This window comes from Podarcis vaucheri (genome assembly GCF_965113315.1).
Source record: "Podarcis vaucheri genome assembly, chromosome: 3".
NCBI lineage: Eukaryota > Metazoa > Chordata > Lepidosauria > Squamata > Lacertidae > Podarcis > Podarcis vaucheri.
Genome location: NC_138761.1, coordinates 110,221,955 through 110,248,648, shown reverse-complemented (window position 1 = coordinate 110,248,648; position 26,694 = coordinate 110,221,955). Strand labels below are relative to the sequence as shown.

Here is a 26,694-nt window from a genome sequence, read left to right as displayed (position 1 = left end):
AAAAGTAAAAATAATGCCACAGGTATATACAGAGGAAAAATATATATACAGTACATTACGTGGGTCACACCATAAATTGCCTGGACCATATGCTTAGTTACTGTTGTGGAGATAGAGAAGAAGCTAGAGACTGAGAGTTGCCTTATATGAAAATAGGAGGCAGAGTCTGAAGAACACAGTATAGCACTAGAGGGACAGAAAGGTCCAAGAAGAGGACAAGTTCAAATGTACTTTTCCTGTCTTTCAAGAGTCAAAGATGGCAGAGAGATAAGGAATTGCAGATGCTGGAGAGGAATGAGAGTGTTGAAACACTATGGTTACCTGTCCTACTAGTGAAAGAAAAACACTAAATTGCAGTATCCACTGTAGCTGTAGGTAGGGGGCCACAGCTTGGATTGAAAGCTTTGACAGGGTTTTTATTGTTTCTAATTATCCTCCCACCTGTCAAAATAGAAGGCCCCTCATTAGTAATCAGATAAACAATGGCTGTGTGAATTCCCAAACTCTGAATTTCCCAAACTCACAGTTCGATTCAAAATATGTGAGAGAGTTGTTTCTTTAAAAAGACGTTGGCAGATATATGCCTTTCTGCAAGGAATCCTAACTAAACCTGAAGAAACAGCATACATGGTTCAGCGGCAAGGTGAACAGGGAAAAGAGAAGACAAAGAAGGGATCTAGGTGAAGTTTGTACAGGGGGAGAAAGGCAGAGGCAACTTACTGCAGCCCTTCTGCAAAACATCTGAAAAACAGCAGAGTACAGCGGTTTTCTGTTGTGCTCACCAAAATAGAGAAGATTGTGGGCATGCACCCTGTTATAGGGAAACTAGCAGGGAATCTCAGACTGAATGCAAAAAGCGATTTTCAGACTTGACACAAGTGCCATAACATAACAAAAGACACGGGTGAAAAAGCTGTCCATGGTTCGCCATAGTAATATGCCTGTGGTTGGCACATGCTGCAATCATGCTGCAATCAGTGCTGGTTTGCACGCTAGAGACATTCCCTGGTTCACCCTGGTGCCTTTCCTGTCGCTCAGAGCCAAGCCAAATTGCACATGTGGTCTTGGTATGTGTATAGAGTTCCTGCTGAAACAAGCTTCTCAATAATAAGCTTCAGGAACAAACTTAGTGAGATGTCTTGTGAACAAATCACCTACAATTTGATAGATAAAAAACAACCCGGCGAATAAAGGCTTTGTCCCACACCATCAGAAAGCGCTTCTACCTTGACTATTGCAGCCTGCTTCTTCTCCTTCCCGAAGAATCTGTACACTTTCATCTATTTGATTGCTTGTCGTTTCTTTTATCTTCAAAGCTTTTGAAATATTCTTTTGAGTCTTTTTCCACATGAATCTTGAAGAAAGAATGTAGAACTAATGTTCACCTTCATGTCACTGTTTCCACGGTATCTAAAGTTTCAAAATTATTTAGAATTTATTGAACATTAAGTGGGACACAATTGAGATGGTTTGTTTGTTGTATATTCGTTTTATGCTTATTAGTTTCATTTTATATAACAAACACTATCAGGTATAATCATGATAGAAAATAGATTACTATAAGCTCAGGTGAAAGTATGACATGTTGGCTTTAACTTTTCAAGCCGAAGATCAACTGCTGTAAAATGATAATGAGAAGACAGTTTCACTATAGCATATTGGCCCCTCTATAATTTATCAGTGCCATATATGTTACTTTTAAAGGTATTTCTGTTCTAAATGTCTTCTGATATATGTGTAAATGCAATTTTCAGTCATTTATGATTTTTTAAAAGAGGCTATAAGAAATTCTGGTGTTAACTTTTTATTCATGTCTTTTTATATTTATATGAGCATCACTGAGCAAATTTGATATTTTGCCCTTGTTTTCCCCCTCTGCCCTCTTTGTGCCTTTGTCTGGAAGACATCATACTTATTTATTTTCCATTAAACATAAACATGATTGACTTAAGTCATCTTTTGTGATTAAGAAGCTGTATGAAAAACCCTGAGAATATGAAGTCATTACTGGTCCCATCCTTTGGGTACATCTTCTGTGCAAGCTTCACTGAAATTGATAGGAGTTGTCCTTGTTCTTGGAGAGATCCCATTCATGCCAAAAGTACCTGAGTGAGAAGAGTTACTGATAAATTGGTCTATTGCATATCTTTTATCGTCTGTGTTTATTTGTTGTTGTTGCTGTTTTGTAAGATAACTATTGCTTATTTCTACACTGGATATGTTTGCCATAAAAAAGTTTTTCCTTCTATAGACTTACTCTGTGGGGAACATTGCACTTTGCTGTATGGTTCCTTATATATTTACTTTGATTAGTTATGCCAGTTTCTCTTTTTATCATTTTATCATCATTCAGCTTTACCTTTACTGGATCAGAGAATGTTCACTGTTCTAATTTAGCTAAAATGAGATCTTTTATCTGAAAGGAGATACTTTTTACTACTTAGATCAGGGTAGTCCAACTTTTCATATCAAGTGGGCTGCAAGAGTACTTCAACACGGAACCCCAAGGAACAAATATTGCTGAGGCTGCATGGTGGACTGCCCCGACTTAGAAAACACCCACTATGGATCTTTTTTTCCAGTTCTTAGAATTGGATCTCAGCATTGTTTGTTAATGCCAAGGTTCCAAATAACTTTATTGTGCTAGCCATTGACCATGACAAATCTGTATCAAAAATAAATGCAAGAAAAAGGGATGCCACGCCACAAATAGTCTCTATTTAGATCTCTGAGTCTCCCTTAAAGTTCACTGCTATATTGTCCAGGGTCTTCTTTCTGATCTTTTTGGCCACCAAAACAAAAAGGGCGACTTTAGGAGTCACTGAAGCATTTACATTGCTAAGAAGCCATAGGACCTTCTCTGCTGAGGAGAGACATCTTTCCTGTATGGATGGCAGGGTGAGAAATCACCTCCTGGGTCCAGTGTATAGTGGGCAATATAGTGAATAGTTCAAGATGTCTTTCACTTGCAGTTGCCCATGTATACAGAGTTTGTCTTTGTGTGGTACCCTGTTATATTGTCTTTCTAGGATGGTAGTGGGCATAGCTTGAAAATGCAGCTCAGTAAAAGCTGGCCAGAGATTCGACAGATAACTGGCTCTAAAATGGATTGTTTTTAGAACGGGGAACCAGGAAGAGTGTTTGGAGGATTTGATCACTTGCAGATCATGTAGTAATTCTGTCCAGTGACATCAATCCCTTAATTGGCGTTTGTCTGCGGACGTGGGTGGTGCTGTGGTCTAAACCACTGAGCCTAGGGCTTGCCGATCAGAAGGTCAGCTGTTTGAATCCCTGTGAAGGGGTGAGCTCCTGCTGCTCAGTCCCAGCTCCTGCCAACCTAGCAGTTCAAAAGCACGAAGTGCAAGTAGATAAATAGGTACCGCTCTGGCAGGAAGGTAAACGGCATTTTCGTGCGCTGCTCTGGTTTTGCCAGAAGTGGCTTAGTCATGCTGGCCACATGACCCGGAAAAACTGCCTGCAGACAAACGACGGCTCCCCTGACCAGTAAAGTGAGATGAGCGCTGCAACCCCAGAGTCGTTCGTGACTGGACTTAACTGTCGGGGTCCTTTACTTTTTTACCTGTGGATATAATCTCCTCTAGCTTGTGGAAAAAATAAGAGTTCAAGTAACACTGGATGTTAGATTTCCACCATCAGCTGTTCTCCAATTCTGCACAACACAGGGCTGGCAAGCACTTGCATGGCATGCAGGGCCATCTTTTCAGGTAATTAAATCTGGTACAGTCACCTCCTGCAGTCAACGTTGGCCATTGAGCTTCCATGTGTAAGACTGTGGCTGCTGTTCTCTTGGGTAAGGAAAACAGTCTCTTGAGAAATTAGTTTTGCACCATTTCTAACCCTTTAATAGCACTCTCATCCTTAACACCATAAAGCATCTGAGAGATCCCTTTACTGCCAGATATTTTAGCGTGGGCTAAAGGTGGGTTTCCCACCTTTTGTGAATCATCGTGTTGGTAATCGCTGTACAGCTCTCGGATCAACAGGAGGAGTCTGTGTTCTGTATTGGTGTTTAGGAGTTTCTTCCACAATCTGCTATGGAGTCAAAGGCAAACAACTAACTTACACTTTTTAATTCTAGTATACTTTCTGATGATATGATTTAGCAGGAAGCATCGGTTGATGGTGCTGAATCCTTCTCTAAACACTGCTTGTTCTCCTTGCAGAATGTTATTTGTATGTAGCCAGTCAGTTAACTTTATTTGGAAATGCTGAGAGTATAACTTTGAAGGGATATCTAGCAGGCTGATGGGTGGTAATATTGTGGTAGAGATCTGTCCCCTTTTCTTGAAGACTGGAACAATGATGTTTGTCTTCCAGCTATGTTCTTTATATGTATAAATAGCCTGGCCAAAATAGGTACCAATCACCATTCCGAAGGAGTCATGAAGAGCTAAGGAGGCATCATGTTTTCTCCTGGGGCTTTGTTTTGTTTTAAACCTTCACTCAGGTGTTTTAGTTCATTGGGGGACACGTCTCAACAGTAGCTGCTGTTGATTTTTTCCATCCTATGCTGGTCAGCATATTCTTAACCCAAACTATTACTCATGTGTTTGGGCTTGGTTTTTGCATGTTACACAGTTGAACTTCCTCATAATTACTTCCAAGAAATTGGATTGCCGTGTCAGCCAAAGACTTTAGAATTGACATGTTCTAGTTGGAAGGTCTGTCTAGCCAAGTGTTAGGTTCTGCCAAAGCTGATGACTAATTGTCTCTGTATATTGTTTCTATACCTGTCAGTTCTGATGAGTTTTCTGTCTGTCATTTTTATGAACCCTTTCCATAAATGTCGCCATGGCTGCATCTGCATTTTCTTAATGACATTGTTTCAAATATTTATGCATTGCTAAATGCAAGGTATGGGAGCTGTTGGCTTTTAGCAGTACTGCCCAGGACTGGTCCTATCATTAGGCAGAGAGAGAGAAAGAGAGAGAGAGAGAGAGAGAGAGAGAGAGAGAGAGAGAGAGAGCACTGCTGTGAGGTATGAGATAGTAGCATAGTGTTGGAGGACAAAACTCCCAAATGAGCCTGCTTCCCCTACAAGCATTGAAGTAACGTTCAGCAATCAGTCTGGTTGGCTTTTGTATTAAGAATCTGGCGGGCACCATCTGGTACTGCAGCAAAATGTATTGGGCCAACCCTGGCCATGTCCCAAGTATCTGCCATCGTTTTATCTGCAGGAATGTAAAGAAGATTATGGTAACTCTCCGTTATAAGTGAATAAATGAATATTGGACTTGTTTACCCATCAAACATCTGGTTCAAAGCATTTGACTTCGTTGGATGTACCATTTATATGTAATGGAAAATAGTACATGATGGCATATATCTTGCTGTTACGAAGATCTTTGCTAAGAATCAAGATGTGAATCAAGAACTGCTTAGTTCGAATCTCATCTCATGAGCCTTGCACTCACTAGGTAGAAGTGTGCATGCACACGAAAGCTCATTAGTTGGTCTTTAAGGTGCTACTGGAAGGAATTTTTTTATTTTAGGTAGCCTTAAGAAAGCCACTGTTTCCTTGGCCTCACACTCCCCCTCCCCAATTATAATCTGCAGCTGATAATACTGACCCTATCTTGCAGAGTTGTTAAAATGATTGAAACAAGGTATTCTGTGCGAAGTGCTTTGAGCATGCAAGAGCACTATATAAACTCAACATTTCTGATAGTGTTTGGAAATATAATAAAATGCACATTATTATGTACCCAAGCAATGTCCCTGCTGAGGAAATGTCAGTAATCTTGCTTTTGTGGAACAAGCCATAGAAATATTTACATGCAAAGTCATAATATGGGAATGAATAGAGCCATGCAATAGTTGTGAACAATGGGACACATCCTGAAGAGAAGAGAGAGTTCACATAGAATTGCTGACAATGTCACCTGGTCTCATCAGAGAGTCAGCATGAGGTCTTGTCTGTGTACAGCATAATTTAGGAGGGTTATGCATCAGGTACATGGTTAATCAGTGTTCAGTGCTTAGTCAGTGTCTATGATTGATGATTTCCTTTTAATTCTCGAGCCCAGCTTTCTGCTCAACACATTTTATTCATAATGAATGTACAGATGGGCATTCCAATATTCCATGTTTGGGAACTGATGTGTATATAGTAAATGCTTTTAGGGTATTTGCAAAGGTGTGTGAAGACTGGTAAGGAAGATTACTTTTATAGAGTATTAAAAAACAACAACACATGTGCACGCATAGGATGTTTTTCAGCCCTGTTTAATTGCCACCATGAAAGAGAATTTGGTTCACCCATATTTGCACATCATGTCATGTGACTTGGCAATGCACTCTGCCCCCCAGCCAGACCTTGATTCAGACAGGTGCTTCCATGTGCCTCTCCCTCTTCCCATGTTGTCTCAAGTGCAGTGAGCCGGGTACATTAGCAGCTCCCCTGAAACTCATGTCTGGCTTGACATCTTCTCTGCTCTTGTGGCCCTGGGGGAGGTGGGACTTTGGATTTGAGAGATAGCCAGAAAGCTGGTGTGGAGACCTCTGGTGTTGGGACAGGGATGTCTGGATCCTATGGTTCTTCAAGGCCACTGGCAGTGTGTAGATCTGATGGGTACTTCTGTGCCCCCCCCCCACTCTCCTCCAAGGAGACCTCACTCAGGTTATTGGCAGGACTGACTGACTCTATTTTTTCCTGTGGGGGGGGGGAGAGAGAGAGAGAGAGAGATGGTGAAAACAAAAAATATAAAAAGGTGGAGGTGCTAAGGAATGCAGTTAAATGTATATGAAAATGACATTGATCAAACTATATTTATGAAATATGGTTAAAGTTCATGTAAACTATTTTGACTTCTATCATTAGGCAGCACTCAGAAGAGCTCCTTGCTCTCATCAGTGCTACCTTGTTCTCGATTTGTTTGTGTGTGTGTGTATGAGAGCAGCAGATCAAACAAAATAGCATTGACAGGTAAAGACATCTCCTGAAACATGTGAGAGGCAATGTAGCTGCCTGTATTGTAAATTGCTGGTACCCTTCTCACCAGCTGTCACCTTCTGTGATGTTTTATTGATGAAAAGAAAAGTGTCCCTGGTTAAAGAATGCCTTCCTTCTCTCAACTAATTCCAGATTTAAGGGTTGAAAGAGTGTGTGTGTGTGTGTGTGTGTGTGTGTGAGAGAGACAGACAGACAGACAGACAGACAGACAGACAGACAGACAGACAGACAGACAGAGATGTGTCTCTGTGTGTGTATTTTGCAGTTAACCAATATAAACAAAATATTTGTTTTTCAGTATGTGGCACTCAGATCAGTACAAAAATGTGAACTGAGTGTTAAAGTATATTTTATTATAGCAACAGATGCTCAGCTGCATGACATAACAGGGTTTTTTGTTCTTCATCAAACCCATTATTGCCTGCTGAATAGATGATCCAGAAAAAAATTAGCATTTTTAAAGTGGATAAATGTCTGTTTTTTCAGAGAATGTCATCAATGCCTCTCATTTAAATTGTTTACAATGTTACAAACATGTTATCTCTAGAGATGCTGTAGAAATAGAGTGCTTCACACTAAACAAACCACACAATATTGGCAAGTTGCATTTTATTGTGAGAAGGTTTTATGTACATTTTAGAATAATGATTTTTATTCTCCACATATCTAAGTATGTAATGCAAAAGATGTGATTGTGAATATGGAATTTGGAAACTTTTGAACCAAATCATTTAACTGATGGAGTTTTCCATAGTGAGAGACTTCTAAATTCGCTATCTGTTTGATGTTCATTCCCACCTTTCCAGACAGTGTCATGCAATCAAACAGCAATCCAGTGTTTGAAGCAATTCAGAATTAAAATATTCAGCTCACATATATTAGCTAATAGCGAAGTGAAGAATTGGCATGAGGCGCATGTGTATATGAAGAATTGTAGCTTGAATTCTGCTTAAGGCAGTGGCTTTTGTGAGGCTGACAGGAGTCTATTTCAGTCCTTTTAGGCTCCCAGCAGCTGAAATCCTGGTGCTTGCTACTAACCCCTGTCTCCTTCCCTTGTGCTCTTATTACCTAGGCATATGCAGAACACCCCTTTATTTCTGTGGAATTTCCTACTTTTTCTGCCCCATGATGTCAAAATAACTGTAAACTGAAATCCTTGCTTTTAGGAACTGCACTTGTAAATCTGATGGTCCCCCAAATGCAGATGCTGCTTGCTACTTTCAGTGGGTTGCTAATCTGGGTGTGCATCCAAATATATATCCCATATTGAACCCTGATTTTCAGTGCGATTAGGTATACAGTGCACACCCCCATTCTTAATGCCTCCTATACCCAGCTAGCTTGCACAAGAGTTTACACCTCCAGCCACCAATAATTCCCCCTCCTTCAGAAGAATGAAATTCATAGAATCAGAGTTGGAAGAGATCATGAGAGTCATCTAGTCCAACCCCCTGCAATGGAGGAATCTTTTCCCCAATGTGGGTCTTGAACCCATAATCCCGAGATTGAGTCTCATGCTCTACTGACTTTGCTATCCCAAATAATAAAATTGATTTTCTCATTGGAATTGGACTATGCTGTCAGTCTCGTTACTGAAACTTTCTCCTATAGGCATTTTCACAGCTACATCATGTTAATTAATGGTTTGTACATAGATTTAAATGCCCCCCTTAATGCAAACCAGCAGGCTAGTTTCCACCTGTTATATTTATTTTTAGTATGTATTTTTTATTTAAAACGTTTATATACCTCATTTTACACTGTTAAGGTTTCAGAGTAGTGTTTTTTTTGTTGGCATTGTCTGTCTTGAGAGACAATGGAGTCTGGGGCTGAAATCAAATAGACACGTTAGCAACATCGAAGTGACCTCCCCAGGGTGCAAACCTCAGCAGTGTGTATGGAGGTCCTGGGCTGTCCAGATGACAAGAAACTTCGCTGAGGTGGTCCAAAGGAAAGCGGACCAATACGGTTGGCACCAACTCAGCTGCAGGAGTTGATGGAAGGAGGTGTACAAGGCGCCATCCAGCCATTCACTCTGGATTTGTGTAGGGTTTACTCCTTAGCCTATACTTCTCCTGAAGATATCCTGCAAGGCAATGGAGGTTTAGGACCAGAGTTTTCCTTTTGCTAAATAGGCTACCTTCTCGGGTTCATGAGCCCCATCTGCTCCTCATTGTGGTGGGAAGGTAAATAGCGTTTCTGTGTGCTCTGGTTTCCACCACGGTGTCCCATTGCGCCCGAAGTGGTTTAGTCATGCTGGCCACATGACCCGGAAAGCTGTCTGTGGACAAACACTGGCTCCCTCGGCCTGAAAGTGAGATGAGCACCGCAACCCTATAGTCGCTTTTGACTGGACTTAACTGCCCAGGGGTCCTTTACCTCTTTACCTTTTACATCTGTGCATGTGGATATCACTTAATCATGATTCAGATGCTTTCCTCAAAAAAGATGATTGTGGGAGGGCGGGAACAAGTGTTACCTGAAACACATTCTTACTTTTCCGTGGTGATCCTCCCTGATGCAAGAGCAGGCATACCTTTCTGGGTTCAATTCATGCCTTTAAGCATTTAAAAGCCTCTTTTCTCCTACAACTAACTGTTGCTTGTGCATGAAGAAAGAGTGCTTTTATTCTGTGATACTTCTTGTGTTATGCATTGGAGGTTATCACTATGTAAGTAGGAGGTAGTTACTATTTTGGGTTCATTAAATCTGCAGTTAAATTTTTTAGTCTTTGATATATGTAAAATGCCTAGTGAACATGTAACAGAGATATATGTACATGTTCATATGTACAAAATTCATATGTACAAAATCATAGGTACAAAATTTTGAGTGCAAGATAATGTGCAAGGACACCCTGTGTGCTTCTCTGTTGTCACATTTTAAAATTGGCAGTTTGGTCTCAGTGTGAGAGGTTTTGTGAGCTGATTTCAAGGACTAGAGTTTGAGATGAAATAAGCAAAAACTCCCATAGAGTTTACACTGCATAGAGATACACTGCATTAGCAGAATGATGGATTTAGATGACATTTGGGGGGGATTTAGTACTCTCCTCCTTTGGTTTCTAGTTTTCTTCTGTTGTAATGTTTAAACAAATGTTGATTGATTATACAGAGGTGAAAGTGATATCTTAACAAATACATCTGCTGTGATAGTAATGTGGATTTTGGTTTGTTTGTGTGCTAATGGATATGATTTTACATGCATTACTTAAAGTAGAAATCTTTAATAGGCTTATCAGCAGTAAACATTATATTTGCTTGATTGTTTATTTATGTAACGATAATTTTTACCCTTCTGACGCATGCCCAATCGCTCTAGGCAACTTACAACAAATAGATTACAATTTCACAATAAATATCAAGTCAGAATGTAATGGAGGTAGAGGGGGCAGGGCGGATAAATCTGTCTCTTCAGATGTCATGGATAGAGTATTTCTTCTGGTGATTAACTGTGACGCTCTGAACTCCTGGGACTCCTGCTGAGAAATAGGTGATATGGAAAATTTACCTCGAGTTTAATTTAGAGGTGGGTAAGTAGCCTTGTGCTCACCCACAAAATCAACTGTGCCTCCTGAGCATTAAAGTCAAATGCTCAGAATTCTTCCAGGAGGTTCACTCAAGGTTTAACTTTACACTTAAAGGTTACAATGCCAGACTCAGCACAGGCACTGGGGGATTCTAGCAACAGTGAGAAAGATCTGGATAGGTCTTTACTTATGCAAGAAATGGCACTCTACGCATTCTTCCCCACACAGGTTCATGGGCCTTGCCTTGACAACTAAATCTGTGACTGTACTGTTATTTCATTTTCGTCCACATAGAAATAGAAGCTGCATATTGTTTTGTATGTAATGTTTAATTTAAACTTTGCCTAAAGTCCTTGTGTTAACAGAGAAGGTGGACTGGCTTTATTTTTGTTTTTGTATTGTTAGAGAATATTTAAAAAAACAACACGCAAATCTTGCTCTGATGTAATTCTTGGTTCTCTTGTTCTTCCACAGCTAATTCAAGTCTTCTCGGAGGTGGCGGTGGTAAGTTTGGCCTCTTTTCTCCTAAGTGTTGCAAGAAACAAAAAGTATTTTTTTTGAAATAAAACTCAATCAACAGAACATCTAGACTGAATAAACAGGCAAGAATTTGACCACATGCTATAAATTTAAACATCTTCAATTTTTACAATACAGATAATCACTATGCATCCTGTCTTGCAGAGGCTAGGAGTTGTTTTTGAGTATGGTAATTATGTAAAATAACTCATAGGTTGGTATCACTATAATCTGACTAATCCCCAACATAAATGCAAAATGCCTACTTTGTTGAAGGTTCATTTCATATTGGAAGAATTCAGTTTGGGGAAGAAGAAGTTGAAGGGGCAGTAGGTAGGAGTGTTGGGCTTGTGAATAATTTGCCATCAGTGGTTGTTTCTGTTTTAGATGTATTGTAAATTATTTCAAGAAGAATCTCAACTGATACTTAAGGGTTTTTTGTGCTTTACTTGCTCTGAACTGGTGAGAGGCAAAATAACTTGACACATGATAATGCCATTTCTCTTATTGCTTAGAGAAATTCTAACATATACCTCTCCACTTCCTTTCCCTTATCTTGCTTTTTGTATTAAAAGCTTTGCAAAGTGTATATAACAGTTTTTTTGAGGTGTGGAGGGGAAATTATGCTCCTATGGGTGTGGAACGTGGGGGGTGGGATATGGAGGAAACAGAAAGTCTCTGATAGATATGTTATAAATACTAAAGCAGTAGTCACATTTTCTAAGCTTCTGTCTTGGCTATAGTTATAAGGGTCTGATGATCTTCTGCAGATGGAAAGGGGGAAACCATTTTAAAAGCTGAAGGCCCTTTGATGCTTTTAGTGTTGGAATCATTCTAAGCATTGTACTTGTATGGTTGAAAGCATTGAAGATTGACCATTTTGAGATCAATATGTGCTGGTTTGGTTCTCAAATGCATTTGTTGCATCATTGAGATGGAAATAATATTTTAGGTACAAACCTAACCTTATTTGTGGATGAGGTGACTATTACCTTTATTATGGGACCAGGGAGAGCGTGCCAAATGCAATGCTTTCGGTCCCTGCAGCCCTGAAGCTGCCTCTGGAAGCAGCTTTTGATATGCTCTGAGTTTTCACAGTTCAGGATGTAGCAGAAACGTGATGTTGGGAAAGTCTCTGTCTTAAATGTGCCATATATCTCACAGCATTATCAAATGCTATGTTATGTCAGATATTTGCCAGCCTATATCTGCCATGTGGTCCTTTTGGTTTTCATTGTGTTGCAATTTGAAAGTACGTGAGAACTAATGAGGGGTAAAGAAAGTATAATAACAAATTTGACTCAAAAGACCAGAAAGCTCAGATTTATTCTGGTAGGCTACACAGTATTTATTTATATCTAATATTTTTAAACATTTATTCCTACCTTTGGGGCAATTGTGTGATGCTCCTCATTCTTACAATAAGTGAGATGAGATGAATTTTATTCCTCAGAGAGCTTGGATTGGATTTGCATAGGTACTTGGTACTTTCATCTTGCTAAAGAGCACTTCAGTCATTACCCACAAATGCTGATCATTTTTACTTCAGATTGACAGGAAGGCTTTTTGTCACATTTTCCTGGTTTAACAGCAGTTGTTTTTTCTAGAGGTATTGTAACCATTTCCTGCCAGTTAAAAGCAGAGGCAGAATACCTTTCTCCTAGCTATGCTTACTCCCCACCCCAAACCTTTTCATATCCAAAGAATTAAACAATATGGACACAACAATATACCAAAGCTAATCAGTTTGAAGTCCTATTGATTTCAATACCAGAGATTTAAGAACATGCTTAATCCTCTGATTGAGATCAGTGGGACATAAGTTTTGACTAGGTCATGATCCATATGTCTACATATTTACCTTGACTCCTATCATTATTTGGATACTTAATAAGCTTGTTAAGACAATGAGACCAGGGCATGAGCGTAACACTACTCTCTCTAATAGTGATTCCCACATTTCCTCTGACAGTGGAGGTAAAATATAGCCATAATAGGTGAGAGCCACTGATAATCTTATCCTCAATGAATTTGTCTAATCCTTTTTATAGCCATCTATGGCGTTTGCCCGTTCGTTTTAAAATGTCTGTACAGGGGGAGAGAAAGGGTTAACAGGTAGACCAATTGAAAAGCCAGAGGTGGAGCCTACCTGTTTATAAAAGGGCTTAGCCCAGGTTTGGGGTGTGGGTAGTTGGCTGGTTTTAATGGGTTGGTTGGTTGGGAAAGGCAATTGGAAAAGCAGTTGGCAGACAGTTGGAAACAGAGAGACGGTTAGTACAGTTGGTTCTTGTGTGAGGGGAGGTAGAAGAGTTAGAGACAGGATAAAATAAGACGAAGAAGGTAAAGAGTAACAACGTTTTGAATGCAGTTAAAATCTATTTGTGTCTGCAATAAACTACACTCTTGTTTGTTAACTTAAGAACCTGACTGAGACTAAGTGATTTACCGGGGAGGACCTGCTTGGTGGCAGCGGATTAGTGGTGTACAGGTCAATAGTCCGTGAGACGACCAGGGGCTCCATACGAACGCCACACCATTCAAGTTGGTGGCCACCACTACCTCTTGTGAGAGGTGTCCCAGTCCAGTTCTATATTTTAGCAATCTCCAGAATAGAGTCATAATACCAGCTGTGTTCTGAAAGCCATTATTTTGGTAATTTATAATTTGAATGCTTTATTAAGGAGAAGTTTGGGAAACAATTTTTTAAAAGAATTGATTAGTATTCTTTGTATTTCACTTTTCAGATCTTAATTAATTTCATTATATCCATCAATTAAGTGTCTCGATGTTTCTTTCTTGCTTTCTTTTTGCTGGTAGGTACGAGTGTATTGCCTAGACACAGACTGTTGCTAAAAATGAATTGACTGCATAAAATATTTGACCTGGGGGCATTTTTTCTCCTCCTGTGACTTGACATGGCTGCTAAAGTTTGTCAGTGTGGCACAGAAGAAATCAGACATCTGCCAGGGGTCCTTTGATAAGCTTTATTACCTGCCTGAGGACAAAGCAGATAACTGAAATTTCCCCTAAGGGTAAACCTTATGAACCGTGCAGCAAATTACACTTACATTTTTTGTCAGAAATCCCAGGAATACATATCCGACAGAGTGGAATTGTAGACTGTTCTTTCCCTAGGTTTTGAGGAGGTCCCTTAGGCCTTTCATATAGTCTCATAAGAACACAATACAATGAAAATATCTGGAAATCTACCGTAATTGAGACAGTCTGTCCATTAGCTCATTTGTGAGATTGCACTGCACTCACAATCAGGCATTTCACTTGAGCAGTTGTTTGTGCAACTGAGCCTGTGCCTTGCAGATAGACTACCTAAATTGGTTCTAAGAGAAACTTCTTCCTTGCATTTACATAGACAGTTCTACCCAAAATTCTGGGGAAGTGAGAACCTCTTTTGTGTGATAACATTCTGGTTTAATAAACCTATTTAATAATAATCTGAGATTAGATTAATTCATTTATTTTATACATCACTCTCATGGAATAAGTTGTTTAGGGCAGTCATACAACATTCTTCCCTATGTCTTCCCTTCCAGATATGTTCCTTCTGGGCATGAGCCAAATCTTGCAAATGTGGCATGAAACAGGTGGTATCTGATAGTGAATTGTACATTTGGGCTGCCATCCACCCGGATTTTCCCAACTGATGTCAGGGGGTTTCCTAAAAAAAAAAAAAAAGCAAAATAAAAAGCTCAACAATTTGGGGGGCGGCAGTCCTGGTTTTTACTTTTTGAAATATGGCAACCCTATTCCAGACACTCCAGGCTGACTTGACTTTGTTTAGATTTATACCAGGTATCCCCAAACTTGGCCCTTCAGATGTTTTGGGACTACAACTCCCATCATCCCTGACCACTGGTCCTGTTAGCTAGGGATGATGGGAGTTGTAGTCCCAAAACATCTGGAGGTCCGAGAATGGGGGTGCCTGATTTATACCTTTTCTGATCACTCCAGCATATGGTTGAAACTGGTCTCACTTATGCAGATCACCTTCCTGCTTCTTAAAATATCCAACCTGACTCTTTCAGATAAAACCAATCCCAAATCAGACCATTTAATTTGGCCCAAACCATAACAATCTCCTTTGCATTAAATTGGAACTATGAACATCAGTTCAGAAGTTATGTATCACCTTAGCAATGTCAAAGTAAACAAGTATTTTTTACTTTAGGAATTTTAATATATTTTTATCAGTTATGAAAACATCTTTAAAAATAACATAAAACCCCTAGAAAATCCAAACAGAAAATCTCTATTCCTCTCTCCTGCTTCAACCCCCAAGCTCCCATCAAAGTCAGTCAGACCTACATACTGTTCCCCAACAGATACTTTTTATCCATGTACCTTTGAACATTATTGGAAATGGATGGATTTTGGGGGACAGTCACCCCATAAATACTCCAGCAGTTGTAAAACTGGCACTTTTGAAAATGCCACAACTTTTGTAAGATGTCTAACTATCCAACCTTTTTGTACCTTACAATGTACATATTTGACATGGGCTCTTGGACTATGAGAGTTTTGTCTTCTTGCTGATTACATGGTAGGACTCTTGGACATGTTGCTTCCTATAATGAAATCACTAACAAAGAGAGCTATGAAATTTCCCTTTGATGTGTTGTAGGCAGGAAACAATGTATTTCTTTCAGATAACTCATGAATTTGTCTTCTGTTGGCATCTCTGGATATTTTGCAGCTGTACCTAATGGAGTCTCCTGCATGCTTGCTTTCCTCTCATCACTTTCTGGAAGTGAAATCTCTTTACTGATTGTTCTGGTACATGTTTCAAGGTGTGCTTTTCATTCTTCAGTCACCTAGGTCATGAGTGTTGCTGCAACGCCAAACAATGAGTGTTGCTGCGACTTTAAACAAATTACTCCCCATCTGTATCAGGAAAGATGGGAACACAGTATGCTATTGCAGTGTAAAAGTTTGGAAACAGTAATGTTAAAAAAAGAAAACTAACAGATTGCATTTATGTGTGACATGTTTGTCGATAGCCATATTTCAGGGGTTGCATCATTTGTCAAGAAGAATTTGGTAGATTTGCTTCAGGGCATTAAGTAATAAAATTATACTTAATATACTTCTGTATTAGTAACTGGTTAATGAAAAATACTTTTGAATTGTGGTGCGGTACTAGAAGAAGATGCAAGTAACTACTTTTCAGATTAATACTGCATTTTGTCCTGATTGTGCTTTTTTTGTAGCAAGCTGTGTAGTTCAGCTACCGTTGCTTTGCTTGTAGTGAAGGAGAGCATAATACTAAAGTGAAACAAAAATAAGATTGCATTGTAATATATTAATGATATGATGATGATCATGTACATAGTATCATAGCTAATCATACATCTAAAGACTGAGAAAATGCACCCTAATAAAATGTAAGTATTCTGGATTTTTTTTTATATAAATAAAATCCTTTCTTAGAACAGCTGATAGATACACAAATTTGGATACACAAATTGGAAGAGGTTTGCTGATAAAACTTTTATTGTGACAGTCCTCATACATTATTATTAGAAAACTGCAAACATAGTATAATTGTTCAAATTACATATCAGCAAATTACATATAGGCAATGAGCAATTAATTAGAGTTCAAATTTCATATTAATGTCAGCTACTTTTGCCCTTGAGAGCTGATCTTTAAGAACTGAATTCATAATTTCAATCCAAAAAGTACCATTGAATAAAAGGTATTTAATTTAGCTGTTCAGAGGTAACATGTTTATTTTGTTTACATATTATATATTTTCTGTTGTCTGTATACCTCTCCACACATGTTTATTGCATGTAAATTGATAGGTGATAATATAGCCAATCACTTTTGAGTGCATCGCTCTAGTTATATACTATAGCATTGCTCTAGTTATATACTATAGCAATGATCTCTGAAACAGTGACATTGCAGATGCTCATATGAAGAGTGTGACATATACTTTTTCAGTCTCGCTAACTGTTGTGCAGACACTGAAAAAGGTTAGCAAGAATATCAAGTCAGCATACATAAAAATCACATCTATTTATTCATGTGTAGACTCATATTCTTGTTTAAACAGATAACAAAGTTCTTAAGTTTTTTTGGCTGTGCCTGCATTTCATCCATATCATAATTTCATTGGGATACCTTTCACCACTTTAAGTGGCTGCAATTCAGACAAATTACTGTTCCCTAACTATGTACTTGTTCTGTTGGTTTCAATAGACCTTAGGGTGTGTGTCTTTATTGTTGTTAAATTTCATATTTACTTAAGGAAATTTCCTGATTTATAGTTAATATAGGAATGAAAGATATGCTAAATAAAATTAAAAGGTTATTGCCAGGCAAAAAAATGTTGCAACCTCTAGTCTTTCCTCACAGCTTGAATCTAAATGAGAGACTTTCCCAGCATTTTCCTTTTTATTGACTATTCTGTCCATTGCCCGCTAACTTCAGATCAAGTTAAATAGCTCCCATTCCTGTACAGATCCCTGCTGTTCACTTCCTTCCATTATGAAAGGGATCCATTAACTTTTGTCGTATCCATAAGATAATTTGTCGTTTTATTATTTTCTTTGGGAGAAGATTGAGGATGGGACGCAATTGCCCTAGATCTTCCACATTTATCTATTCGGTGTTGTTCCATAGTGTTTAAAGCACAGTTAGAAATACTTCACCGTAGTCTAAATAAACATCATGAGGTCTTATTTTTAAGATGATTGAAATCACCGAAGGAGATTAGCTTTACAGCAGTTAAAAATTCTGCTGTTCAGTTGAGCAGACTGCTCAGGAAAGAGGATGCTGCTATTTTGGTATTAACTGTAATAGGATTAGTAAGCACTATCTAACAATTGGTAATAATAAAAATGCAGAAATGCATAGATTCCTTCCCTGATTCGAAAGACAAAGTGGAAAATACAGATAAATACAGCAGCAGAAACAGCAATATGCTGGCAAGTAAAGATTATGGCTATGAAAAGACCACACAGCAGTTTACTGCCTATCAGAAGAACAACACTTTCTTGATTCAGTATGTATAATAACATGCCAGAGGTCACAGTGATTCCCATGGACACAGTAGCACCCTTCAGGTCTTCCCTGATACCCACAAAGCTCCACCTTTTCACACTTCCTTTTGGAGGCTCAGAATAATTCTACTGGATCCAACTTTTATGCAGAACCCTCATAAAAGAGGTGTGTGTGTGTGCGCGCGTGTGCGTGTGTATGTGCACTTGCTTGGAAGAAATGAAGAGATGTGACCAGAGGGTTTTGTGCCCATGGCACTTGCTTAAGAGTCCAAATGTGTCCTAAAATGGTGGACAATTTGTTCTATGTTTGTCAGGCTAATGAACAACTTAAATATATGCTCTTGCCTGATCTTTTCATTTGGCTCTTTTCCATTACTTTATCTGACTGGCTAATCTGCCGTTTGTCTTATCCTCCAGTCTGCTGTACTTATGGAGGGTTGTTATACGGTTTAGAACCGTAAATTGTGGTAGGGAACCTCAATGGCTATAGGTGGCCTTCTATATGCCTTCCACAAGTTGTATGTGTGTCTTTGTAAGATAAGGTAAAGGTACCCCTGCCCTGTCTTTGTAAGATAGTGAGTGAGTAAATGGGGTGTATGTGTATGGCCATCTCCACCAGTGGTATGTGACCAGTTGAAGGGCTGGGCAAGGGTGAATGTGTCCATTAGGCTGAAAAGGTTAGCCACTCCTGCTTTAATAAAAATGGAAAGCACAGGTGCAGATGCCCTCTTACAGCCAATTCACACTTTTTGCAGCTAAACTAACATGGACAGTTACAGATGGGTAGCCGTGTTGGTCTGCCATAGTCAAAAAAAAAAATAATCCTTCCTGTAGCACCTTAAAGACCAACTAAGTTAGTTCTTGGTATAAGCTTTCGTGTGCATGCACACTTCTTCAGATACACTGAAGAAGTGTGCATGCACACGAAAGCTTATACCAAGAACTAACTTAGTTGGTCTTTAAGGTGCTACAGGAAGGAATTTTTTTTTATTTTAACATGGACAGGATGAGGTAATATCAACGGATAACCATTCTCCCCTCTTGGTCTTTGTCCTGCAATAAAACTTGTACACCTTTAAAAGATGTGCATGGGATGTGGAGTGGAAATAGTAAGAGTGAATGAGGAATGACATTGTGGTTCAACAGTCACTGTCCAATTCACTTGACACCTGAAAGGCAAGAGAAGGAGCTTCTACCACATATTAGATCTCTTCTTCCTACTTCCTACTGCATACCTACATCTCTCCTCACCTTTTAAAAATTATTTGCAAGTATCCTTTTTCTCTTACTCTTCATCAATTGCTTCCGTCACTCCAGTAGGGTTAGATGTACATTGGAAGGGCTGTCTGTTAACCTGGAAAGCCAGTCAGGTAAGACAAAATTTTCTGAATTTCTGGACCCTACCCTTATCCATCCAAAAAGGGTCTGTTGGATGTACATGTAATTAATGTTGAAAATTAAATCTTAGCAACTGGCACCATTGACTCAGGCGCACAACTTAATACAATGAACTCATACAAATTCTCTTACTCAAAACTGTCATGAACATGTTCTTCAAATGTAGTTTATGTTCTTAATGTTCACTTTTAATGTGGTTGATAGTGATACACCAGATATTCTCTGCAGCATGAACTAAGAGACCATTCTATACTTTCACATAGGGTAACTATGGACTATCTCAGTGGTTGACTCTGTTCCATGATGTTATGTACCATTTATTTTTCTCTTTTCTGTGGAAGGCACTTAGTTCCACAGAATGTCAAGAGCCAGCACTAAATAGTCTAATTGCTTAGCTGGCATTAAGAAGCCCCCAGATGTAGTAATCAGTTCCAGTGTGTAGAATTGTTAATTTGTAGTGAATGGTAAGCATATGGAGCTTATTCAAGAACATTTTGCCTGGGTGTTCTTGTTTAACATTATATTGTGTTGGACTGATAACACAACACTTTTAAAAGAAAGAACAAATTTATCTTGAAGTATTGGCAAAGGGCAAACTTTACTCAAATTTCCCTAACAAATATTTCTGTAAAGTCATGCAGTGAGCCTATGCTTTGGAATAGTCTTCCAGATTATATGACTTGCATAATAAAATACCCATATTTAGGTTTAATGCACATTTCTCAGGGACAAGATTGCTCATACATCCATTTTTATATTTGTTTTGGCAATATTATTTGAATCTGACAGGTGAATTAGTTCCTCACCAAATAAGATAGAAGATGGTAGATATTCCAATGATTTCTTGCCCAGCCTCTCTCAAACAAGGTAAAAAACCAGGATATTCAACTTGTCTGATATGTGGAAAAATATGCCTAAATTTAAATACAGTGATCATAGGAACTAAATGGCAAAGGGTGGTTTCACAGTGCAGCCAAGATTATGTCTTCTATACTCTAAAGTACTTCATAACTAATTAAGCCATCTCTATATTTATGGACCTATCATTGTCAATTGCAAACGGAATGACTCTGATTTGAACTCATGCAATAAAATAGTACATTTTATATATACAGTGCTAAATCCATACATGCCCTCCATTCATTAGGTCATGTTAGAACACGTTATTGCTGGGGATGACATCTTACTGTACAGATATATGTTTAAAAGTCACATGTACAGTAAGTCACCTGTAGCTTATGTCTTCATGACCAAGGTCTGACACTTTTTTTTGTAGTATTAGACTTTCCCCATCTGTTGCCTTTTTCTTGAATTCAAAGAGCCAAGGAATCTGAATCTACTACTTGCTTTGAATAGATACTTTAAAGTATTTTAGAGCACATCCCCCCTTGTTTTAAGATTCAGTATTTCATGTTTGGCCTTTTTCTTCCACTTGCAAGTTCCAGTTTCAAACTCCACCCTTTTGGATGCCATTTCACAAATGTGTTCAGAGGCTTCCACTTTTAAAGGTGTGCTTTTAACTAACCTGATTATGTGTTGCATCAAAGCCGTGTGTTCCCACTGAACAACTTGAATACCGCAAATGAAATATACATCAATTGATTACAGCATCATATGCTTAGACACTATTTCATCAAAAGGGCACTTCGGGAACAGAAACAGATATGGTGAAACACAGTAAGCTTTGAAAACATCAGATATTATCAAGTTTTAATATATGGGTGTGTAACCCTTAGCTTGTGGGCCCAATTAGACCCACCAGGCCAATGTGATGAGATCAAACCTACTTGCTCTGTACCTGATGTACTGTATATGACGCCTGGTGTGGGACAGCTGAGTATCAAGACTTTAAAGCAGAGCGCAGGGCTTTCTGTAGGCACTGACAACCAGCTGGTGTTAGGGTTTGAGGAGAGCCCTGCACAGCTGAATCCCCAATAACCAGCTGAATTTGGCTGATATGCAGATAAAGGGCTTCCTCCAGCACTTTGAGCACAAACTGCTTTCTGCTGAAAGAAAAAGGGGCTTATTTAAATGCTTTCTTCACAGAGGTGAAAATACTCCATTTTCTAGATTGGTGGTTACAGTGAGCCTCTTTGAAAACTCAATCCCAGCACCAATCTTCTGATCAGCGCTGAAAATGCATCTGATCAGCAGTTACAGCAGCCTGCTTTGAACTTTGCAAGGAGTAATTTTATGTCATCGGATCCCTGTTTTATTATTTTTCTGTGTGTAAGTGCTGACAGTATCCAGTATAGTGTAATGTAGTATGGAAAATAGAGAGGGAATCGTTCCCTCTGCTAGAGGTGGAGTTACCATCTCTATTAGATTGCGATCTCTGTTAGATTGCACTTTTAGTCTTGATTGTAATTAAACTGTACATTGCTAAATGAACCTTAATGGAAACGATAAAAATTGGATAGGAGAATTCTTAATGGGAAGCATTCCTACCGCCAGATGAAAGCCCCCATATGCATTGCAAACAATTTCAAGTGAATCTCATTACTGGATGTAGGAGAATACCTGTGGAGTACTATAGAATTGCATCTGACTCTGGGCACAGGGAAGCGTTCGTTGGCCAACATATACGATAAGGAAGTGGGAGTGTTGTCTTCTCAAACTCTAGTTGGAGGTGTGTGCGGTGACATTTAAAGAGGGGGAAAGCAAAACTTTTGAATAGTGGTAATGTGTATTAACTGAAGCAGGGTAAGGTTCCCAAGTGATAATTAAAGTGCTTTAAAACGCATGTGTGATTTCAGCCTTACACTCCCTTTCATCTTCAATGGGAAATCAATTTTGTCATGGTCAGTGACCTGCTTGACAGCCGACTACTGTGTCATTGAAAATTCCTCATTATGCCATTCATTTCGTTTATGCCTTAGTCCCCACTAGCACACCACCTGGATTGCTACATAATTAATGGAAACTTCAGATAAAATTTTCATAACTCTCAAGGTTCATTCGTACTAGCTAACAGTGACCAGGCTGAATTAATATAAGCCAAGGTGCTTTAGTTTGTTTGTTTGCTTTTATTTCAATGACACTTGCTATTAGGGAAGCAGTATACTTAGCCATTTTAAAAACAAGCCTAAATAGTTAGTTTTCTTTTCAGCAGTTGCTCCCCAAGTACAATGCTGAATGAATGAATCAAAACTAAAGGTATGTACCTATGAATGATATTAAGGTGTAATCAGGGCTTTTTCCCCAGCCGGCACTCACCAGAGCTTAGCTCTGGTACCTCTCAGGTGGGTGCCATTGCCATTCTAAGAGAACAAGGAAGAAGTTCATGCTGAGCTTTGGCACCTCTTTTTCTGGAAAAATAGCACTGGGTATGATATTAAGGTATGTAGATAATATTGGTTCAAGAGAAAATGCAACCATGCCTATCAATCTGTCAAAAGTTCTAAGTTTTGCCAAGCTGTGTATTTCCTGTGAAGATTAAGAACATCATACTTGGTCCTGTAGAACAGCATTGGGGAACCTATGGCTAACATGAACTCCAACTCCCATGGGTTAACAATTCCTTTATTGCAGTGATAGGGACAAGATCCACCCCTTTGGGGGCTGTCCAGCTGATGTCACTATGTCAGGACTTCCCCTGCTCTATTCCTCCTGCACATGCCCTAAGTCTGCTCCAGAGGATTGGGGGAATCCCTAAAACAGATTTAGGGGGAGAACATTCTGTTGCCAATGTGAAATCCTTGCGCTGACAGAATAAGGGATGCAGCGCTACATTGGATTCCATCCTAAATTTATTTTTAATTAAATTTTCCTCTCCATTACACTGTAAGAATTAAACTGCTTCCCTATTAGGCTGAGAATGCTCACATGTGAATATCACATTGTATATTTTCATCCACAGACAGAGGATGCAAATTGGTGCTAATTTGTAGATGAACATTTAGTAACTCAGTAGCTCCTGATCTATTTTCTCCTGGTCACTTTCTTTTTTCTTTCTTTTTAAAACTAACTTGTCTTTAAGAAAATCAATCATTTTCAGTATTTATTGAAATCTATAGATTTCGCTAAACAAAAGACAACAGAAAAAATAAAACAAGATATTGGGTTAAGAACTAATGATCCTGCATTTAATAATATAGATAATAATATATGGTCAGCACTGGAAAACTGGTGAAAACTTAAGAAGGGAAAGCATTTATTCATAGATTGCCCTCTTTAACAGTTCAGTCCTTTATATGTCTACTTAGAAGAATGTCGTGTTAATATCAATGAGACTAACTACTTGGTAAGTGTATATAGGATTGTAGCCTCAGTGTATATGGGTCAAGATGCTGAAGATCCGTGATCACATCTCCTGATCCTAAGGCTCTTTATTTAAATGGGAGATGCAGCAAGAGATGTCCTGGCTCTGTGAGTGGAGGCAAGATATCACAAAACTTGATGCTTTTATTGCAAAGCATGTAGACTGACAGCTGTAGAGTTCTGCTAAATCTTCCAGGATGAAGCATTCACTGTCTCTAGAGGATCTGCCATGACCTTCCTTTCCTCTCAAGTTTGCAGTGTTTCTGTAAGCTCAAAATGTGTCTTAAGCAGGAGCGAACGATCCCCAAATCATACTAGGAGTAACTGGAGTAAGAAACTGGAGTAAGAACCAAAACAAAATATACAGTCTTCTCTGGGAAAAAGATAAACAAAGCTGGAGTTGCAACAGTATCTTCGAACTGTTTAGTGAGAGCAGTCCATATAGGCAACACTAATACAGAACTCTCTATATAACTGAACTTGTAAAATGAAAGTTGAAGTTGGAGAGAAATAAAAAGTGCTCTATTGGATCCGTCCTGGGGTCCATCTAGTCTTTTAGTTGCTTCTTGGGAAAATATGCAATGCAGCGTTTCCCATGCAAGCATTCAGATGCATACCATTTGATTTAATAGCCTTTTAAGTGAAGGTGTAACCAGGTCAGAACTGTTGTCCTCTTGATCAATATTATAAATAAAATGTGATGATTCTGCCTCCACAGCCCGGTCTTGTGCTTTCTCTACGAGTGGACTGCTAGTGGACTCTCTAGCCTGACTTAGCTCATGAATGAGGCAAATCTTTTATTTTAGCGTAACCGCCAGACAGTGCAGGGCAAGAAGAATGCTGTTCCTGCTGTGCAAATGAAACAGACCTTTTCCTTACAGAGAGGCGCCATGTGATCGCTCATGTTGTCTTAGTGTTGCTTGAGGCAAGAGGTCTCAGGAAACAAGGCAGCAAAGCTTTCTGGGCTCACGACTATCAGAATGTAAAACTTCCCAACCAACTCTGAAGCAGGGTGGGGGCCTTAGTCATAAAATAAAGTGTCGAAGCAGCACTAGCAGTGGGAACTCTACGGGGGATTTCTTGAATTGACGCACTTGCTCTTCTCCCATGACTACCCTCATTTTGCCAACAAAAGGGCAAGGCAAGCTGAGCAATCCTAAAAGAAGACGGAATTATGGGCAAGCTGACTTGGGTTTCTACAGGTGCTTAGGGACCCTGGAATAAATTTGTTTCATTTTGTGGTAGAATGAAATGAGTGCTGATTGAATTGTCAAGTAATTACATGCTTAGATTAGATAGGAAGATAGATGGTTTTATTATGCAGGGTTCCAGCAGATGTGTAGAAGGCGCTCAGCATAGTTATAACAGCAGTTGCCTTGTTTGCCCATAGAAAATTACCCTTGTGAATAATTATTGCAATTTGAAAAAGATTTGTATTGGAATTTTCTTTATTTGAAATTTTTCTTAAGGTATATGTAGGTTTATAAGTACAATTAACATAGACGGATTTAAAAGAAACTACCTTTAAAATAAACTACTTTTCTTACTAACTGAAAAACCTTCAAGAAGTCCGCAATCTTTTCTTTATGTTTCCTTGTAAATATATACTTCAAGAATAAGAGGGTCCTTGTTACTGGATTTTATTTTTTGTTTTGTTTTGTTTGAGAATGCACTTTAAATCATTACTCAATCTCTCTCCCCATTCTCCCAAACATTTTTTGTAAAAACAAAACCTGGAGAAGTCTCTTCCTACATTGGTATTGTATCTGAAAAGAAAGTAAAAAATAATAATTTGATTCTCTTGTTCAGACCACCTCTTTTGATTCTTTTGTTCAGACCACCCCTCCTTTGCATGTTGTCATTTATAGATGCAAAATGATATCTCTAGGGAACCTGTAATCTTCTTTTTAAGACCAGATTCTTTCAGCTGCTGTAGTTCCCGCATCTCAAATTGACAGAGCTCTGTGTGGTAAATTTTCAAAGCAGTATCTAGGTGATGTTGACTAATCCCATTATTTAGTGAAAGGATTTGTGTATGTCTCTCCCAAATATCACATTGAAAATTGACCCCTTTGAGTCATACTTATACCAATATTTTAACTTTGTTCTTTTCCATTAAGATTACAAGACTAATTTTGGATGAGACAGTCTGGAAGAGTAATGATTATGTAGTTGACTTAGATACATTTTAAAGAGGGGGTTTCAACTTGGAACTTGTATTTGAAAATATATTATTTTTATCTAGTACAAAGCCCTCTTCACACTGTGATGCTGAGAGGGCATTTCTCTCACTGCAGCTATTAATAGCATGCTTATTAAAAAATAGTATATGTTTGAGGAGTGTAGACATGTTTGTATATTCCATATTAACTGTAAGAATTCATAATTGAGGAGACCTGAAATTATGTTTCTGCGGTTAATTTATTAAATAATTTGGATCCTGCCATTCAAAAATGTTTTTCCATGGTAGCTTTACAACACATGTGCTTTTACTGGTTGTAATTTGTCTATCAGTATCAGAACTATGATAATTTGCATACAAAGTCAGCATAAAGCCAAATTCAACAGATACTAAAATTGTTAAGCAACTTGGAAAATGAATTTTATTTTACTTGGCATGGAAAAGATAATAGTTGGTGTCATAGGGAAGTATTCCACATCTGGGCACCACCAGGGAAAGGGACCCTGCTCTTGTAGCCACCACATTAGCAGTGAATATCTGTTGTAGTATATCAGGAAAGAAGGGTGTATCTGAAGAAGGGTGTATCTGAAGAAGTGTGCATGCACACGAAAGCTTATACCAAGAACTAACTTAGTTGGTCTTTAAGGTGCTACAGGAAGGAATTTTTTTATTTTGACTATGGCAGACCAACACGGCTACCCATCTGTAACAGGAAAGAAGGGGTTGGCAATACTTGGTAAAGGGTTGAGTGGCATCTGTAGTAGTAGTATGGGACGAGGGTGGCACTGTGGTCTAAACCACTGAGCCT

The 26,694-nt window shown here is 38.8% G+C and overlaps 1 protein-coding gene and 1 long non-coding RNA gene across 8 annotated transcripts in view; one reads left to right on the top strand and one right to left on the bottom strand.

Annotated features, from left to right (window-relative positions):
* Positions 1-26,694, top strand: part of MACROD2 (mono-ADP ribosylhydrolase 2) — a 1,043,571-nt gene that overhangs the window by 146,432 nt on the left and 870,445 nt on the right. For all 7 annotated transcript variants that reach the window (XM_082215586.1, XM_082215585.1, XM_082215587.1 and 4 more), the window contains exon 4: positions 10,977-11,006. In XM_082215586.1, the coding sequence (XP_082071712.1) occupies positions 10,977-11,006 (30 nt within the window). The remainder of the gene's footprint in view (positions 1-10,976; positions 11,007-26,694) is intronic.
* On the bottom strand, positions 10,813-14,063 carry LOC309528308. The gene is made up of 2 exons (XR_014217641.1): positions 12,407-14,063; positions 10,813-11,027 (listed from the first exon to the last, which is right to left on the bottom strand). It is a non-coding gene; the product is annotated as an uncharacterized lncRNA (long non-coding RNA).